The sequence below is a fragment of the Nannobrachium achirus genome (genome assembly GCF_963921795.1).
Source record: "Nannobrachium achirus genome assembly, chromosome: 24".
NCBI lineage: Eukaryota > Metazoa > Chordata > Actinopteri > Myctophiformes > Myctophidae > Nannobrachium > Nannobrachium achirus.
In genome coordinates this window covers 30542928-30564389 of record NC_137831.1, presented here as the reverse complement: position 1 = coordinate 30564389, position 21462 = coordinate 30542928, and the positions used below count along the sequence as shown (strand labels likewise).

Sequence of the window (21462 nt, the reverse complement as noted above, 5' to 3'; positions counted from 1 at the left end):
CCTGGAAGGTCCTTGGAGGTCAGAGTCAGTGCAGATATAGTTCCAGAAAAGAAAAAAAGGCTACCGTCGTCCCACGTTAGGAAGGTAGTCCTTGTCAATCGACCGTTGTGTGTCTCGTTGTACAGCTTGAGAGCAGCCGGTACAAAAGACTTTCTTAGTCTCTCGCATCTCCGTCCTGGGTAGACAAAACGGTCATTTCCTCTCTGTCTGGTATTAGGTAGGTCTGGTATTTTCGATATTTTCACCAAAAGGGCTCTTTTAGAAATTTCGGCCCCTGCCTCTCTAACATTCTCTGCACGTCCCAGACACGTCCCAGACACGTACGGACAGGGGGGAAAACATAGTCTCTCGGCCATGCCTTTCGGTCTGGCGGAGAAGACAAGTGTGTGAAAATGCACGCGGCCCGGTCCACCCATCTGACCACTTGACACCACAACCGAAAGGCCCAAGAGGTTGTAATTCAGGTCCGTTTCAATGTAGAGGATAGAGGGGTTAAGTGCTTAAATTGAGCTTCTATATAATATTAGCACTTGAGTGTATACTTTCTTATTCTTGCTTTTACTGCATGCTACAGCATGAATACCATGATCAGAATCAGAATATCTAAGTATCCCGAATATTAAAGGGATTTTTTGGGGGGTGCAGATAAATGTAGACCATGTAGTGTAGTCTCTCTCTCTCTCTCTCTCTCTCTCTCTCTCTCTCTCTCTCTCTCTCTCTCTCTCTCTCTCTCTCTCTCTCTGCTGTATATGTGCCAATAAAGCTCAGAAGCCATGCAGTTATATAGTCAATAACATAAACGTTATCCTTAGTGCAACATCGATTTAAAACAATGTTTACACAGTGCTTTAACGGTCATCCTCGTAACAAATACGACGAGGTACTGTAGCACAACATGGACAAACTAGGAAAAGTGCTCCTCGGAGGCCAGGTAGTTTATTGTGGGCCAGCAATGTTCGGAATTCATAAATCAGGATGGAATATGAACAATCAAAGGTATCTGTCTTGATCACTTGACTAATATAGAGATAGCTGTGTACCGATTTGCGTGATGTTTGGACTAAATGTGTGTGGACAAAAATAGCAGATCTACAATCTCTACGTGTCAGATTTGTTTATCTGCTGTTTTCACTTCTTTTAACCATCACAGAAATTCACAGGTTCTGCAAATGTTCAGGTTTGGGGTTAACCCCATAGTTCTACTATAATATCTACTGTAATCTACTGTAATATCTGGGCGGACTGCATGTGCTATTAAGTTCAATGAAAGTTGCTCAGTGGTGTTGGAAGCACTTAGAAGTCTAATAAGGAATTGGCCTCAATATATCGACAGTGTAAGGCAGGGGTGCCCACACTTTTTTGACGTGAGATCTACTTTTAAAATGACTAGCTCAACATGATCTACCCATCCAAAATGTTTTAGCTGAGGGCCTGAGGGAGGCTTTGGAATAGCAGCACTGACGTTACATTTTAGACAAACACACTTACTGTAAGGGGGAAATAAATGGGAAATACTGGGAGAAATGTCTTCATCCCACTGTATGGAAGTGGTAGGTTTTGGGGTTCTTTGTAATTACTCTTGAACGAAGTATTGCATTGGAGGTTTGCCTACTTTAGAAGCCATGAAGGGAGCTGACATGCCCTTCTTGATGTCATATTGACATATTTTTTTATATTTTAATTATATATTTTTAGAGGCATGTCATGTGGTCTACCTGCAAACCTTTGGGGATCTACTGGTAGATCACAATCTACCTTTTGGGCACCCCTGGTGTAAGGTAACTAAGTGATGTGTCGCCAACTCGCCATGAATGAACCAATATCATCCATGTATCGTATCGTTAACCATGTATCGTGATATGTATTGAACCGCTATTAAAATGTATCGTTATACCCATACATGGGAGTCTGTTGTTTTTTTCTTCCATCCGCCAAGGTCCTCATGCGCTGTTTGCACTCTGCAAATGTGCCACGCACGCAAAGCTAAATCATGTGATTTGAACGAGCGAAAACTGGCAGCGCGCCCGCCAACAGTTTGTTATGTGGGGGAGTTTTTGTTTTGGCAGGGGATAGCTCAGCCTATTAGAGGCGTATTAGAGGCTGTGTGTTGAATGTTCACAGTTCAGCCCATTACTTTGACTCATATGCATGTATTGGAGCTCTGCACAGCCCCGCTTGTTTGGTTATCTGGAGACTCGCCTCTTCAGACTCCGCCCGTTGCCCTGAGGTGGCCTCCTATTGCCCTCGATGATCCTTGTATGCAAAGGCTAAAGATGTCACGTCTTTTTCACCCTTTTAATAATGTTATCTACCTTGGAGAGGCCCGTGAATGCGTTAACATATGGTGAAAAAGATGTGATTTAGTCTACTTACCAGCGAGTGAAAATACCTCGGCTAGAATGGGGGCGGACGGGGCAGGAGAGGAGCAGAGGCTTGCTAGGAATGAGAACGGCTCCATGAGACGGCACTTCCGGTCTGCGGCGAGTTCAAAGTGTGACGCCACTCTCCCTAGAACACACTGATGAAGACTAGGTCATTTGTAGACCTGGCATCCTATAGTGTGCATACAGTAGTTTCCATGTAGTATCTCCAGGGGCGTCACAAGGGGGGGAACAGTGGGACAGAGTTACAAGGGGCCTTAATTATTTTATGCTTTAGCTATTGAAAAATAGCAGATATACAAGCTCACAGCACGGCACCGAGTGCCATGCTGCAAGCTTGTAGATCTGCTATTTGCTAATCTGCTATCTGCTATCTGCTAATAAGTCGTGAAAATGTATGCAAATCTTTGAATACATGCATTTTTTTAAGCGAACAAATCAAATACATATAAGTCCTTCACATGAAAGATTTTGAGCACCACTGACATAGAAACAACGATTTTTCAAAAAACCTTTTTCACGATTTTTCAAAAATAGCACATCTACAAGCTTGCAGCGTGGCACTCGGCGCCGAGCTGTGAGCTTGTCTATGCTATTTTCCAATATAGCACAAAATAATGCGTTCCCAGTCTAGGGTTAAATTCCCTCCCCCTATGAAGAACATTCATGGGGGGCCCGCAGTGAATCCTTGTACCCAGGGCCCATGCAGAATTTGGTGCGACACCCTGGAGTATGTTTATGCATTTTGTTGTATCACATTACCTCGTGTTTTTCCTTGCTTACTGTGAATCGCTCTGGATTAACCGGACTGTGATGGTCTGCCATAGTCTAGACCAGTGGTTCTCAATCTATTCTGTCCTCATGTCACTTCGTCCAAGTCACACCCGAATTACTGTAGGCTACATTGTTACTTGTTATAGAACCTTACATGGCCGTGGAAAACACATGACAATTTGGAGGTCCTTTGGAGGCGTGCAAAAGGTTTGAGAAACGCTCGCACACACCACATCTCTCATTCTCTATGTCTGTCGGTCTGTCCTGTAGGCCTTGCAGGCGTCCCTCGCTGACCACCAGGGGGAGGTAGACTACCTGAAGGCTGCTGTGGAGCAGGTGTTCCAGAAAGCTCCGGCAGACATCAGCCAGAGGTAAGTATGCTAATGCTAGCACATGGACCGTACTGGTTCTCAAACTTTGACATTTCAAAGTCTTCCCTTAACTCTGACAGTGTGCAAATGGAACCAAATGGACACACAGAGTTACAGACTTATAAGGGGCAATTCAGGCCCCCTTAAAGAAACCTAGAAATCCACTGTGAGAATCACTGGACTACGTTGTGTTGTGTTGTACTGTATAGTGATGTATTGTGTTGATTTTGACAGCAACTTTTGTTTTAGTCATAGTCTTTTGAATAAAATTCCATTTAGTTTTAGTCACATTTTTGTTGTGTGGAATGTTTAGTCTAGTTTTAGTCGACTAAATCTACAGTTGATTTTATCGACAAAAAGGTATTTTGGCGCCATAGCCACATGCCTGATTTTACACTTGGTTGCGTGCTGAAAACAACCGATCTCCAAGCTCACAAGGCGCTTGTGATCTCCTAACCATACATAAAATGACTTGTTTTTTTTGTTCTACTGGATCTCATCTCCAATAGACCCTCCCTAACATTTTAGTCTATTATTTGTTTACAAAATTGTCTGTATATTTAGTCATAGTTTTAGTCATCATAGGTTAGTTATATAGAGCATCGCAGTTGAAGCCCCACCCCGTCCTCACTCTGGTGTCGGAAGCGTTTTCCCCATTCATTTCTTCCATAGACCTTGGACAAAGCCACCTCGGCTGGTTAGGAATCATGACAATATTCTCATTTTTTTTAAATGCAACGATTTATTGAAAAGCTGAAAAAAAAGGGCAGGGTACAAGAGTTGTGGAAACTACACTCCCAGAATACATTGCGAATGACACGTTTCCTGAAATACATCCCTTAAATCACGCTCAGTTGTCAGTTTAGTTATCCAGGCCAGCATATGGCCTGACATGTAGTGATTTTCATCTCTGTGGACGCTCTTATCGTCATCTTTAACATAGTGCATCATATTTGTAAAAGAAAGACACTCGCTCACGGATTTCTGCTGAAGTGCAATAATCCGCCGGGAAGACAGGAGGCAGTAAGCTACTTCCGCGGTAATTACCGCAAGATATGTGAAAGAAGAAGAAGCTAGACCAAACACAGACGTCGATTTCACTCGATGTACATGTTTAGCAGTATGGGTAATGCAGTTCTTCTCTGTGCGATCTTGATTAAAACGTGTTTTTACTAAAACTAGAGTGATTGCATTAGGGATGCGAATCTCGACCACTGAGGCGATACGATACGCATCACGATACATTACCAGCGATACGATATAATTGCGATACATTGAAATCTTGCCGATACGATACATCACGATTCACCCCTGACCCCGATACGATGCGATATGTTTCACGATACTTTGCGATACACCCCTGGTCCTTACGATGCGATACAATTCACGATTCGGTGCGATTCAACACAATGCAAAGGATTTATATTAAAGCCCAAATTACTAAAAATGCATTACATTTAATTTCCAAACAATTTATTGTTTCACTGTAGTACTAGGCCCTGTCTAACAATCCAATTTATTGAAATCTGGGAGAACACTCCCTGGCTGGTAGAATTGTTTGATTAATACTATATCATGATATAATTATTATATATCATTACATCCTCAACAGGTGGTCAGGGACCCCTAGGGTCCTCAGAGTTATGTGAGGCGGCCAAATATTAATAGTTAGTTGTTACAGTAACCAATTGAACCCTAGCAAGTAGCAACCCTATAGGGGAACATTAGCCAATACATTAACACTTAGTGGGGGTTTAAGAGATAATAATTAATGGATTATAATGAATAACATAAATCCATCATATTAATAGAAAAGATAATGTGTGAACAAATAAACACAACATAGTAATGTATTAATGTCACTGATGATACAGTGCTGTCAAACAAGTCTCTGACAAGTTTTAATCTGCAACAGTTTTATATAATAGCCTACAGTAGTCTAACATATAGCCTACAGTGGGGGTCCCTGCTTGATCTCTCTCTTCTCAGTTAAGGATCCTTGACCTGTATTATTATTATATTGTATGAATATAATCTAGGATTTTGCCATTTCTAGTCAAAATGTTTTAAAACGTAGATATTTGAGTCACAACGCGTCGCGTTGTGAGCTTGTAGGTCTGCTATTTAGGTGCGTGCGCGACACTGTCGAGCTGCCAAGTATAAATCAGGCTCCAGCCTGAGCCTCTCTTTGCAGAGGGAACAGCAGCAGCCTGCAGCTACAGTAACAAGTTGTGAATCAGTGTAAAATACTTTAAATCGCTAGTTGCACGCCCAGTATCGTTGTTGTAGTTCATACGTGTGTGTAGTTAAAGCGTGGAAGCTTCTGCTTTGTTTAAATCAATTCCGTCGCAGACTCGACAAGAAGAACAAACGGGTGTGGAATGTGGATCATAATATCACGCAGCGTGCTCCAGTCCAGTGACACAACAACGGATCACATCAGCGAACATTGGACAGGGATGTTATAAAGCTAAACGTGGTACTAATCTTGCATGTTTAACCAGTGGGCTCACGACTCACGAGTGCTGTCTGTCCGCATTGGTCGGGTGTTCACTGCGCTACAGCTCAGTGCTGCTGTCAAAGACGCATGTCTGTAGAGTCGCTTTTTGCTTTTTGGGGGAGGGCTGATGGGGTATTCAATGCGCCTCGGAAACACAGTATAGAATGAAATACTATGCAAAAACCGATCCAACCGTGGAAAGTACCGATCCAGACACTCACGATACGATACAATCACGATTCCAGCCGTCAATTGTACCGATCCACCCTGAATGAACCGATTCACTCGTGTCGCGCACGTTTGTATCGCGATTACGATCCGCATCGGTATATCTACGCATCCCTAGATTGCATACATACTCGGGGGTTCTACAGGAGCATATAGAACCAAAGTGTACATTGAATTGCTACGACTTTGTGGCTGATAATGAAAAACCCTATGGTGAAAATGAATGGGCTTTTTTACTTCCGACACCTCCCTGCGATGCTCTATATATTTTTTTTATTTAGTTCTCGTCGTACGAATTATTTTTGCCATAGTTTCAGTCGACAAAGTCCTCACTGTATTATATGATATCCTAGGTCAGGGGTTCCCAAACGTTTTTGTCTCAGGGCACCCCATACATATTTGTTTTAATCTGAGGCACCCCTACATTATAATTTTCACTCCCAGCACCTTATATTTATAGCATTTTGTCGTTGTCGGGTGGAAACCTTGTATGTCCAAAACCGTTCGTTTTGTATTTATCATCTATAAAATGTACTAAACTAGTGAAAACAGCAGATCTACAAGCACACATCGCGATGCGTTGTGTGCTTGTAGATCGGCTGTTTTCACTAGTTTTGTGCGACAGTCTTGTATGATAAAGCAGGGCTTTGCTTTACCAAAAGACGTACACATTTGAAACTTGGAGATACGAGGTTTCTGTCCGACAGTGACGATATTTTAGTGATTATGTTGCGAGGAAAACGTTAAGATAATAGTCATTTTGGTTAGAACTACTGAAAATAACTTTGTACTTCAAGTTTAAAATGATACTAAATATTTTTTCAAGTCCAAATAAATTCCAAATATTATCAAATGATCTCGCGGCACCCCTGGACTGCCGTCGCGGCACCCCAGGGTGCCCCGTCACCCACTTTGAAAACCCCTGTCCTAGGTATCGTATAGAGATGGAGTCCATCATGGCTCGGTGGAGGCGCATAGGGACCACACTGTCGGAGAACGCCCAGAAACTACAGGAGCTGATGGGCAAACTCATGCAGTTTGAGGTGAGGCACGGCACCAGCGCTTATCAAACTAATGGAACCTCTGTCACCCACTTAATTACTTTATTGATTTCTAAATCATTTCGTATTATCGTTATCATTATGTATTCCGTGAAATAATGAAATCATTAATTAGATGAAGATACATGAGTTTAGTTTAATTTAATTTAACCCTGAACTACATGAATAATATTGTTATGAATGAAGAAAAAAATAAAATAATAACTTACTTTCTTTTCTTCTTTCTTCTTTCTCTCTCTCTCTCTCTCTCTCTCTCTCTGTCTTTCTCTCTCTGTCTGTCTGTCTCTCTCTCTGTCTGTCTGTCTGTCTGTCTGTCTGTCTGTCTGTCTGTCTGTCTGTCTCTCTCTCTGTCTCTGTGTCTCTCTCTCTCTCTCTCTCTCTCTCTCTCTCTCTCTCTCTCTCTCTCTCTCTCTCTCTCCCTCTCTCTCTCTCTCAGAATGACGTGAAGACATTGAAGAAGTGGATGGCCGACGTGGACGTGTTTCTAAACGAGGAGTGGCCCGCCCTGGGTGACTCCGAGGCCCTGGAGAAACAGCTGGAGCAGTGCACGGTACATTTGGAATAATAATTGACCCATTTAGGCCTGAACACATTATGACGCAATATTTTATGCTTTAAATATAAAAAAAATAGCAGATATACAAGCTCACAGCGCGGCACCGAGTGCCGCGCTGCGAGCTTGTAGATCTGCTATTTTTGAAAAATCGTGAAAACTTGAATTTTGACCCGATTCTATAAGTGTCTTTTGGATCCTTCTAAGATTTTTGGAAAAAACCCTATGTTTCTATGTCAGCAATCTGGCCAGCCATCGTCAAAGAAAAGGTCCTTTTCACTTAACTGGAGCTCAGTTAGTCTGTTCTTGAGAGACTACTATGTCAGTGGTGCTCAAACCTTTTCATGTGAAGGACCCCCAAAATGATATTTATTTGGGCACGGACCCCCATTTCAAAATATTTAGTACCAGGGACCACCCAGAAGCAAAATCTGAGTTAGAAACGTTCGCTTTGAAAATACATATATTCAAAGATTTTCACACATTTTCACGACTTTTTTTCAAAAATAGCAGATCTACAAGCTCGCAGCGCGGCACTCGGTGCCGCGCTGTGAGCTTGTTGCGACCGTAGGTCGCACTTACTACAGAAAGCTCCACCAGGTGTCCGTGCGTCAGTCAGTCAGTCCGTCACACGTCACACGTCACACTTTTGCCCTGCTCATATCTCCGCAACCGTTGCCCCGATCCATGCCAGATTTTGCACACACACTCCTTGCCTGCCAAACTACAACCTCCAAGGACCCCCGGAGCTCCAGGGACCCCCAGGTCCCTGGGGGACCCCCAGATGTAAAAAATGACCAAATGTGCAAAAATGACCAAATGTCCACCCCAACGGGGCTGCTCACGGGGAATTCCCGGGGACCACCGACTCCTTGTGCTCCAGAACGGATGCAAAAGTGGTGGCGCCCCCAGTGGAGGACCCCCTGCCACTGCAGCGCACATAAAATGCCCTAACTTGGCCTAGGAGCCACCGGGAGAGCCGGGGCCGGTACCTATTCGTCCGCCTCGGCGGCGCGGAGACCCCACCCCTCATTTCTCACATGGCCCTCTTCTAGCGCCACCATGAGGCCGATTCTTGCAAAACACATTTTTGGACACTGCTCCTCCAATTTTTGCCCTAAAATCACTCAACTCGGTACACAGTATGTTTACACTCATGTCATCAACATGGATCCGTCCACATTTTTTGGGGACACTGCTCCCTACTCTTTGTGTATACATGTGACCTACGGTCGCTTATCTCCCGATTAGGGAGTCTTACTGGTATATCTGCTATTTTTCACTGGTTAAAGCATTCAATAATTCTAGGCCTAAATGGGTTAAAAAAAACTACAAAGTAACTAGTATAACTAACGTTTACGAATAATTGTAGTGTAGCCTGGGATCGCTTCCAATTTCGGGCTTTTGATCCGGTCAGGAGCGGATGACGTCCTACGTCATTTTGTGGTCAAAACGGACTACACTTTGGCCGGAACTACCAAAACCGGAATCAGTTTTAAAGGTGATACACCATGCATTTAAAAAGTATTTATGTCATATTGTTTATGTCCCAACAACGTTTTTCAAAAGGTTTTGAGGCTAAATTACCACTCCTGAATAGAAAGCCTCTCTCATTTTTGAATGGCTCTCAGAGCATTTCAGCTGCAGTACCACCTTTGGCCTGAAAAAAAGTCCGTCGATGACGTCAGCGACGGCAGCAAATCTGGACAGCCTGTTTTGAGAACCTGTGTGATGCTTTTAACCTTCGCCTTCCCAAAACCAGAGAAAGACACAACGGTCAGAAATGGGACTTTGTGAGGATAGAAGGTGCTAGTGGGACCCCAAAAAAAGGTTTTAAAATAGGAAAAGTGAAATTTCATGGTGTATCACCTTTAACCCAAAACAATTCCCCGCACTCAATGACGTGATTTTAGTACGTACCCAATAAAACCCTTGATGCGGCATAGTTTTGCTTATTTTTGGAAAAGTTTGTTTGGTACTGTATATCCATCTTTTAGTCCAACTCGCAGTGACCGCACGCTGAACTCCACATAACACAGATATACGTGGCTCTGGGTTTCGATTGGACTGGAAACTTTTAACCCATTTAGAGTTGAAAGATACCTAAAAAAGTCTTCTAAATCCTAACATTTTTTGAAAAACCTATATTGCTATGTCAGTGATTCTCAAACCTTTTCATATCAAGGAACCCCTAGAATCATATGTATTTGACCGCGGACCCCCATCTGAAAATATTTTGCCCCAGGGACCAATAGAAAGAAAGATTTGTGTTACAAATGTCCGCTTTAAAAATATATACTTTCAAAGGTTTGCACACATTTTCGCGAATCTTTCAAAAATAGCAGATCTACAAGCTCGCGGCGCGGCACTCGGTGCCGCGCTGCGAGCTTGTATATCTGCTCTTTTTTTAATAGTTAAAGCATAAAATAATGGTTAAAGTGGTGACACAGATATGCGCTCCCGTTCTAAAATGGCTAAATGACATTCACAAGTTTTAAATGTAAAAGCTTTGACTGCGTCAGCAGCACAGTTTAATGGGCGAGATTAACATGCAACTTTAATGTCCAACCTGTTAACACAACTTTATTATCATTGCTTTTTTACCCGGCTGATAAGAGACATGGAAGATAGGAGAGGAAGGAAAGGGAGGATATAACATGCACAAATGGAGGGCTCTAATGCGGCCTGACAGTGCGTCACAGGTTCGAATCTCGATCCTGACGACCCTTGTTGTGTGTCACTCCTCGTCTCTCTACTTGTTTACTTCCAGTGGTTCTTAAACATGTTCATGTCAAGGACCCCCAAATTAATATTGTTGTGCCAGGGACCCCCATACAGGGGTGTCGCACCAAATTCTGGGCCCTGGGCACAAGGATTCACTCACATTTTGTGCTTTAACTATTGAAAAATAGCAGATATATAACTTATATATTAAAATATTTTTTTTTTTAGTTTTTCATGTCAAAATGATATGTATTTGGCCACGGACCCCCATCTCAAAATATTTAGTCCCAGGGGCCCCCCAGAAGCTAAATTTGAGTTACAAATGTTCGCTTAAAAAAGATGCTCTGTTAACTTCTTTTTGATAGATTTTTTGTTTATGTTTTTGAACCCCTCCAATGGCCCCTGGGGGTCCCCGGACCCCAATTTGAGAACCACTGATTTACATTTTACTCTTGCGAGTTGCACCACCGAGACAACCTCAACATTACTTTCAATTAGGGATGAAATAGTCCACTAAATAATAGATGAACTGATTGAACGAAAATTAGTCGCGTTAAATGTTTGAAATTGAACTGTCCAAACGTCTGCTTCGTGATATTTGCGACTCCACCGAGAGTGTGAATGCCTGTCGTTTTATTTCATATCTTCTAAAAATGAAAAGAAGTTATGTTTCACAGCTGGGAAGTCACACAATTAAAGCCATTTAGGCCTAACATTAGTGGATGCTTTAACTATTAAAAAATAGCAGATATACAAGCTCACAGCACGGCACCGAGTGCTGCGCTGCGAGCTTGTAGATCTGCTATTTTTGAAAAAAGTCGTGAAAATGTGTGCAAATCTTTGAATATTATGTATTTTCAAAGCAAACGGTTGTAACTCAAATTTTGCTTCTGGGTGGTCCCTGGAACGAAATATTTTGAAATGGGGGTCCGTGGCCAAATAAATATCATTTTGGGGGTCCTTCACATGAAAAGGATTGAGAACCACTGACATAGTAGTCTCTCAAGAACAGACTAACTGAGCTCCAGTTAAGTGAAAAGGACCTTTTCTTTGACGATGGCTGGCCAGATTGCTGACATAGAAACGTAGTTTTTTTCCAAAAATCTTAGAAGGATTCAAAAGACACATAGAATCGGGTCAAAATTCTAATTTTCACGATTTAAAAAAAATAGCAGATCTACAAGCTCGCAGCGCGGCACTCGGTGCCGCGCTGTGAGCTTGTATATCTGCTATTTTTTAATATTTAAAGCATAAAATATTACGTCATAATGTGTTCAGGCCTAAATGGGTTAAAGCCATTTCGGATAATAGATAGCGTTTCACATCATCATCGTTTAGCAGCAATTAACATCATTCCGTACTTTAGCGCCATATATTACCGTAATTTTCCAGTCGTGACTTTAATCGCACAGATCAATCAAACAGAGGAATTAACGGTAATGGTTATTTTGCGGTGCGATCTCTCCCTTTTCCTCTGCGCTGTCTAGCCCAGTGGTTCTCAAAGTGCGGTCCGGGGACCCCCGGGGGTCCCGAGCAAAAGTAGTTAGTGTTAGCATCACAATCGTTTTAACCCTATTCCATTTATGTTTTGGCTATTCACAAATAGCAGATCCACAAGCTCGCAGCTCAGATATTTTTGAACAAATATCAAACATGTTTAAAAAAATGTAACCGACTAGATGTGAGCCTCTAGACATTTAGGATGGGAAAAATATATAAATTAATTAACCACTATTTCAAATTGGGGATATATATATATTTTTTCTTTTTTTCTTTTTTTACTTAACACCTTCTAAGCCACGGGGAGCCCCTTAATGTTAAAACCGTACTATATCGCACATCCCCCCAGGGACTCTCAGCCACGTCGTACATTCCCGGACTTTGTCTTTAAAACCGCAATAAAAGCTTTTGATCCGAAAATCGGCGATCGTCTAACCTTCCCTAGTCACCACTCGTGCACTGATAGCTCATGCAGACCGTGCATGAAGCAGAGGTGACGTCAGCGCCTCTCCTTCTCCAAGGCTACTCCCAGCCATCCGTTTGCTGTCTGCACACTCGAGCTCCTACAGCAGCCATGCTTGGGGCTATGCTAGCGAAACTTTTCAGTTCTGTTCTTCAGTCACACATGGACTATTTGCGGGGACATTTACGTGAAAGGATCGCGCACGCGAAACGCACGGGGACATCGACGATCGGCCAAAACCCCCATTCTATCCCAACGGAAATCGAGAAAATCATGGTGAGTTACTGGCCTGGGGAAAAAAAAAAAGAAAAAACAGCGGCGCTGTTCAAGATGGAGGGGGCTGCGGGGTCATGTTTATAAACATAATATTATGTCTCAGATCACAATACAATAATAGAAATTTCACGGCTAATCTACCAACCACCATTCTATTTCGGACGGCAAGGTGTTAAAATGCATATCGGTGTGGGGGCACGGTGGCGCAGTGGTTAGCGTTTCGCCTCACAGCTAGAAGGTCCTGGGTTCGATTCCCGCCGGGGGACGCTGTGGGTGCTGGGGGCGTGTTTCTCCCTCCGCGTCATCAGCGCCCACACCCTAGGTGGGGTCGGCGATAGGGCCTTTCTGTGTGGAGTTTGCATGTTCTCCCCGTGTCTCCTAGGGTTGATACCCTCACAAAAACATGCAGTAAGCCTGGTCTCAATAATGCCTCCCCCTGGCCAGCCGGGGCGCTTGATGGAGGGGAAAGGAACTGGTTGGAATAACGTGTTCCTTCCACGCGCTACGTCCATCCCGGGGAAATCCCCACTGTCAGGTGAAAAGAAACAACTTGGACTACTCATGCATTGAAGGAAGCATGAGGTCAGTCCGTTGTCTCCCCAGGCGCGGCAGAGGGAGAGCAGAGCCCGGGATTATATAGGCAATTGGCACTGGGTGAAAAAATGGGTTGCAAAATCGTGGGATAAAAATTATAAAAAAAAAAAAATGCATATCGGTTCATAATATCGGTTATCGGCCTCTTTGATCACGACTTATCGATATCGAAATCGAACATGAAAATCCCATATCGGTCGACCCCTAGGACTCCTTGACTTGAAAACATTTGTACACTGCTGGCCTAAAACCAAGCAAACAAATGAAATAAAGAATCCCTTTGAAAAGTAAAGTGACATTTTTCAGAATGAAAGAGCTAGGGTACTTTGAGCCGGAGCAGCAGCTGACAGCTCAATGTGTTTTCGCCTGAGGACAGGACAGGAGAGGAGTGGAGAGGATAGCGTATATAGCCAGCAGACATGAAATACCCCCAGAGGACATGCAGGCATAAAGACTCTGCGTTCGTCAAAATGACACCGCGGCGGCTGTTATAAGCGTTACCGCCGCGAGTCCTCTAAGCACCCGTGACACTTCATAAAGGTCCCGGTAAAAGACGAGTGCCGCGAGGAACGGGAAACGGGGTCGATGTTGAAAGAAAAAGAAGGGAGGAGAAACAGCGGTTCTGTCGTTAAATGTGAGAGTCGCGTTTTCTCAGCAGGGCTTTATCTTTTTAATGCTCAGTGAAGTGTCGAAAGAGCTCGTAATCAGGAAGTACTGTTGTAGGCTTGCTCTGTCCCAGTGTGAGTTGGCCTACAAGCAGTGTTGTGTATTCAAAGTTTGTCAGACCACAGGATAATATGTTATATAAACCACCCAGCCACATTAGAATGATTACTTTTTTTTCCCCTAAAAAATTATAACACAAAAGTGCTGGTATATAAAATATTGTTTCATAGTCATATAAAATAAGCCGTAGTTGAACGGGAGGAGTAGGACAGAGGACACTATGAGCCCTTATCCTTAAACACAGGGCTTGACATTCACTTTTTGAGGCACATTTCCCATTAACTTTTCCAAAGTCACTTGTCCGGATGAAAATTACATATTTCACACTTATAACAAAAGTGCAAACAAACACTGCAAAAAATTATACTTCACAGTCAGGACTGTCCAGGTGGGTGAGTTATACCTGCAACGTGACTAGTCTATTAATTGTTCACAGTGCGTGAACGACCCCCCTTGCTCCCCTTCACCTTCCACTCCATAGTATGGGCTGTTCACTGTCTGCATACAGCACAAAGTTGCCAGAAAAAGTGAAACCAAGAGCCACTTGTCCAACGGTCAAGTACATTTTTAACACACCGGATGCCCAGAATTATTCGACGTGTGTGTTTGCTGGTGCCCATGGCAACCCGCCATTTTACCTACCTTCGAAGTACTGGCGAGAAAAGTAATCCGAGTAAATGTAATCCAATTATGTCCTGTTTATTTCGCGAAAATCTTTTCTTTCAGTCAGGACCGTTTTTTATCAATTCTAAGCCACAGTGTTTGTGTTACGGCCGGTAGAAGAGGCTGCCGTTTTGAGAAAAAAAAGAAAAAAGGAAGAGAATCCGGAGAAAACAGCATTTTTGTGCAGCCGCTAAACAGGAAGTCAACGAGACAGACAGCACGTCCGGGTGACGTAATTTCGCACTGCATGTTGGGAAATGGAGTTTGTTTCATCACCGCGGTAGCCAAGTGCAGTAGCTACAGTACAGTATAGTTTACTGTACAACGCGTCAAACGCGTCGATGGGCACATGTAAACATCAAAGAGTTTGGCGCGTTGACACCACGTGGGCGTTTAATGTGTTAATGAACTTTTATTTATTACTTGTCCCGGACAACAGGACGAGCCTTTATGTCATGCCCTTAAACGTCTTTGCCTCTTTTTCCTTTTTTGAAAAACATTTTGAAAGAAACGTCAAATAGCCTATCTACATTGACATGTGGTGAGCTTGTCGATCAGCTATTTGAAATGTTTAAAAATGCACCTCCAAGCTCACAACGTGTAGAAGCGCGACATGTTGTGAGCTTGGAGGTCTGCTATTTTCGATATTTTCACCAAACGGCCCTTTTAGAAATTTCAGCTCCTGCCTCTCTAACATTCACGTCCCTGCTTAACAAGTTGAACGTGTGTGTGTGTGTGTGTGTGTGTGTGTTGTCCCCCTGTGTTGCGATTGGCCAGGCGCTGGTGAATGACATCCACACCATCCAACCCAGCCTCAACGGCATCAACGAGGTGGGCGTGTCCCTGAAGAAGGAGGCGGAGCCGCCGTTCGCCGTCCACATCCAGAAGGAGCTGGACGAGCTCAACGCACAGTGGGAGAACATCTGCAAACAGGTGTGTGTGTCAATAGCTAAAGTATCGAATAATTCCCAGTCTTAATGCGTTATGGGAGTCTTTGAAATAAAAATGTAAAAGTTTGAGAACCACTGGGCTAGATCATAGCCTGCAGGCAGGAGCAAAGGGAGTAGCAGAGGCAGAGGGAGGAGAAATCATACAGTACATGGTCTCTTTCTCGAAACTCGAAACCTCATACAGCAGGGGTCTTCAACAGGGGGTCCTCAGAGTTACTGCAGGGGGTCCTCCAAATCTTTGTGTGATACAAACTTTTTTTCTCCTTTTTTATATGAACCACTTGAACCCCAGGGTCCAAATTCGGGAGAACTTTAGCCAAAAATAGCAGATCTACAAGCTCACAACGCCTCGCGCTGCGAGTCGTTGTGAGCTTGTAGATCGGCTATTTTCGGCAAAGAGTTTTGGTGTAGAGGGGAAAAAGAGCAGACTAAGTACAGTGTGAAAGGTCAAGTTTATTAAAGCTATACTATGGAAGTTGCTCAACTACTGGTCAGTTGCGGTATTGCTTTTTTCTGCAGTTTTTCACCCGGAGTCGTCGCGGACCACCAGAACGGTGCCGCGCGACCACCGCGACCGCCTCCGCCTCGCCGATACAAATTCGTAGAGCCGTCTCCCGTCATTTTTAGACCAGGATTGGGCAAGATTCCTTCACCAGTGTAAACACTGTTGCTGACAGAAGCTACTTCCTGAAGAGACGGCAAGACACACTGTGATTGGCCGGTAGTGTTTGATCGGCGCTGTGATTGGCCAACATATATACAACGTATATGGATGATGCAGATGACGTAATTTTGCCGGGAAATCCGGTCCCAGGCCAGGATCATAGAAAACAGAAGGCTTTACAGAAGGCTTTAGGGGCTGAAATTAACGGAGTTAGAGTTCTAAAACTTTAGCGATTTAATAGTTAGGACACTTTTTAGATTATTTTTATTGGAAAAGTTACATAGTATGGCTTTAAGACGTCTCAGGTTGTTAAACATTTGACGACACAAATTGACATGAATCCAAAATACACTGATGAATATTCTTTTTGCGATTTTAGAACTGGGGCTACGGTAACTTATTCTTTTGGCCCCTTTATGAAATCACTGCTCTGTGTCCCACCCCCAGGCCTATGCCAAGAAGTCTGCCCTGAAGGGGGGTCTGGACAAGACCATGGCCCTGCGGAAGGAGATGCAGGAGATGCAGGAGTGGATCAACCAGGCCGAGGAGGACTACCTGGAGAGAGACTTCACCTACAAGACCCCCGAGGAGCTCCGCAAGGCTGTGGAGGAACTCAAGGTACCCTCTCTCTGTCTCTCTGTCTGTCTGTCTGTCTGTCTGTCTGTCTGTCTCTCTGTCTCTGTCTCTGTCTCTCTGTCTCTGTCTCTGTCTCTCTCTCTCTCTCTCTCTCTCTCTCTCTCTCTCTCTCTCTCTCTCTCTCTCTCTCTAACCTTGTGTCACCACAGGCGTTCAACCATAATAGAGTTTTGATTGATTGATTGATTGAAGAATTAATTTTAAGTTTGCATGGGAAAAGGTACAGTTTCATGACAGCACAATTCACTGGTACAAAGTCAACTAAAAGGACGCCCAAGAAAGCCCATGGCTTATTTAAATTGAGATCCTTTTTCTTTTTTTGTTTTACCTCATATTACAATAAATGACAGAGAGATACAACACAGTATTATGCAGAAGATATCATCAGAAAAACAGTCATAAAAGAAAACACACACAGGCTATGTTTTCTTTTACCAGTTGTGAATAGCTGCCGCCTCTAAGTGGCTTTTCAGTGCCGTTTTAAAGGAAGGTAGGGATTTACATTCCTTTATGGCCTATGGTAGGGCCTTCCACATTTTAGCGGCATAGCAGGAGAATGCATTTGACCCCTTTTTTCGTGCCAAATCGGGGTTGGACATGATCTGTGGAGCTGCCCCTGGTGTTGTAATTGTGAAGATCCTTGACGTTTTGGAAGTATGTTGTCAGGTACATGGGTATCTTAGCAGTGAATGAGCAGTGCTTTTCAACCCTTTTTCATATCGATGTCCATTACTTATTCTGCGTCTTAGCCGCAGAGATTTTGCCTCTCACACCCAAAGACTTTGTTGACATTGGATACAATGTTTGTCCACAGTTTCACACTGTATTGATATGGTAGGAGAGATGACAAGCAGAGCCTTTGATGAGTTAATAGATGCCTTAATGGTCCACGTCACATTGATATAAACCAGCATGCGCACGCGGGTCGGCACAAAATGAACCCCCACGGTTCATAGGATGCAATGGATGGCACTCGTGTTTAAAAATGCATTCCATCAAACTTTCAGATGCCGTTTTTCTCCCAGTGTGGAGAAAGAATGCTTAGGATTTTTACTGTAAATTCTCACTCTTGAAATATATAATCCTTAGTTTCTGTTGATTGTAAACAATAATAGCGATTCAAAACAGTTGTCCTTCAAACCCCACCTCCATTCACCGTCATCAGAACACAGGGAGCGCTCCTTGTCCTCATGATCACCAGAGCGTCTACTGCTCGCCCAGCTGCAGTCCATGAAGCGTAATTTATGCTCCGTCCTGCGACGGTGTTGCGCGCAGACCTCCAAGCTCAGAAGGGTTGCATTGGTGACGCGATGTGAGTTTGTATAACAGCTACTCTTGACGTGGAATACTGTTGCGCAATGAAGTATATATGTCTCGATAAGGGCGCACCCATGGGCGCACCTCACTAGCACAAAAGAGGACGTTGAATAACCAGTGCTCCCCAAAGCAACAGGTTTGGGGATCTGTTGGGAATTGATTACATGATACAGTCAGCTGTGCATTCAGTCTCAATGTTTGTAAACAAATAATTGGTCTATAAATCCCTGTCCATCCCTGTTCAAGGCTGCTCGCCAACACCTCTGAGTGGCTGCAGCTATTGTTGCCGTACTCTCACACATCCGCACTCTCACACATCCGCACTCTCACACATCCATCCCTTATTCATACACACTCAGTCAAATGTTGGAGCGGCAGGCACCGCTCAAACACTGATGACCCCTGATGACGTCAGGGGTGTCGCACCAAATTCATGATATGTATTTGGCCACGGACCCCCATCTCAAAATATTTAGTTCCAGGGACGCCCCAGAAGCAAAATTTGAGTTACAAATGTTCGCTTAAAAAAATACATATATTCAAAGATTTGCACACATTTTCCACAACTTTTCAAAAATAGGTTTTTATATATGGTAGAAAATAGAATGTCTATTTTCACTACCTTGCAACACTCTTGGTGTGGTGAAGTCGGGCGTTAAGAAAAACGTTAAAAACAATGTAAAAATGTGGAGTTACAAGGTTCCTCTGCCCGACAGCGACGGTAATGGTAGATGTGGGGATAATGCTTGTTAGAGCCTTGCCAATAGGGCTTTCTGCTCCAGCTAACTAATCTCTGATATTAGACTGTGGACAAACAGGAACGCTGGCCAACAAGCACTGAACACTCGCAAATAACAGACATAGACTTTATACTCTAACGCAGGGGTCTTCAACGTTTTCAGGCCGGGGACCCCCAAACTGATGGGGAGATGGAGCAGGGACCCCCTACCACCTCGTAGAGTGGGGGGGTCGGGGCTACGACATATTTTTTTATTTTAAACATGTACAAGTTACAGCGAGCAGGGTGGGCCGTACCACTACCATTTCTAAACATACTACTTTTTAACTGAGAACCAAAGTCAATAATATCAACAATCTGTCAATTGCATAGTAATCATGTATTCACGCTATTCAAAATGGATAGAATCATGATTTATTTTTTACATAAATGTGAAAAATGACAAAAAACAAAAACAAAAAAAACATTTTTTGAAATCTTTTTTTTGTTTGTTTTTTTGTTTGTTTTGCAATAATTTTGCGGACCCCCTGCAGTACCTCCGCATACCCCCTAGGGGTCGCGGACCCCCTGTTGAAGACCCCTGCCCTAACGCTTTGAACATGTTAATGTCCTCCAGGGGAGGGCAGTTTGTGGCACAGCATAGAGTGTGTAGTCACATTGAAACATCGCATCTCTGCCAAGCATGGTATCAAACACAGGGTTCCCACACATTTTTACCAATTAATTTCCAAAACTTTTCCAGAATATTTAACCCAATTTCCAGGACTATATAACAATAATTCAGCTCAATAACAGGTCGCTTACTCCTATGCGCAATGCCCAAAGACAGGTGTATGCCAGTGGTTCTCAACCTTTTCAGGCTGTGGCCCCCGAAATAATCATATTTGAACTGGGGACCCCAGCACCCTGACGAGCACTAAGAGTTGAGGAATTTTGTATAACATGGTTCTATTGTGAAAATAGCTGATCTACAATAGCTCACAACGCCTCGCGATGCGAGGCGTTTTGAGCATGTAGATCGGCTATTTTCACAATTTCTGCCTAATTGCGACCGTCAGGTCGCACTTACTATCAAAACCTCCACAAACTGTGAGTCAGTCAGTCAGTCAGTCAGTCAGTCCGTCAGTCTGTCTGTCACACCTCACACGTCACACTATTGCCCTGCTCATATCTCCGCAACCGTTGCCCCGATCCATGCCAAATTTTGCACACACACTCCTTGCCTGCCAAACTACAACCTCCAAGGACCCCCGGAGCTCCAGGGACCCCCAGGTCCCTGGGGGACCCCCAGATGTAAAAAATGACCAAATGTGCAAAAATGACCAAATGACCACCCCAACGGGGCTGCTCACGGGGAATTCCCGGGGACCACCGACTCTTGGTGCTCCAGAACGGATGCCAAAGTGGTGGCGCCCCCAGTGGAGGACCCCCTCCACTGCAGCTCACATAAAATGCCGTAACTCGGGCTAGGAGCGTCCGGGAGAGCCGGGGCCGGTACCTATTCGTCCGCCAAGGCAACGCGGAGACCCCACCCCTCATTTCTCACATGACCCTCTTCTAGCGCCACCATGAGGCCGATTCTTGCAAAACACATTTTTGGACACTGCTCCTACAGATTTTGCCCTAAAATCACACAAATCGGTACACACTATGTCTACACTCATGTCATCAACATGGATCTGTCCCATATAGTGCCACCTTCAGGCCGATTTTTTAAAACACATTTTTGGACACTGCTCCTACAGATTTTGCCCTAAAATCACACAAATCGGTACACAGTATGTCTACACTCATGTCATCAACATGGATACGTCCCGTTTAGCGCCACCTTCTGCCTGATTTTTTAAAACACATTTTTGGACACTGCTCCTACAAATTTTGCCATAAAATCACGCAAATCGGTACACAGTATGTCTACACTCATGTCATCAACATGGATCTGTCCCATATAACGCCACCATCAGGCCGATATTTTCAAACACATTTTTGGACACTGCTCCTACATATTTTGCCCTAAAATCACGCTGCGACCTGACGGTCGCTTATCTCCCGATTAGGGAGTCTTACTGGTATTTAACAATTTGGCCCATGTTTAATTTGTCATTTCAGAGGTATTAACAAAATCAATAACCAAAGACAATGCATAGCTATTTTTTCCAAGACCTTCCAAGACCCTTGATAAATTCCAAAACTTTTCCAGTACTGGACACATATTTTTCTAATTTAAAAATATTTCCAGGAATTTCATGACCGTGGGAACCCTGCAAACACGACATACGTGCATTATCTCCTTGTATGGGCGCTTCTGTCCTTGACATCAGCTGCGGTGATGTCGGTCTCTG

General features: G+C 43.8%; 1 protein-coding gene across 1 annotated transcript in view; it reads left to right on the top strand.

Moving 5' to 3' along the window:
- Positions 1 to 21462, top strand: part of LOC308280209 (dystrophin-like) — a gene marked incomplete at both ends in the record, with an annotated part of 562770 nt that overhangs the window by 333197 nt on the left and 208111 nt on the right. The window contains 5 exon segments of the mRNA XM_080720472.1: positions 3426 to 3526; positions 7186 to 7297; positions 7752 to 7865; positions 15592 to 15747; positions 16876 to 17046. Of these exon segments, the coding sequence (XP_080576598.1) occupies positions 3426 to 3526; positions 7186 to 7297; positions 7752 to 7865; positions 15592 to 15747; positions 16876 to 17046 (654 nt within the window).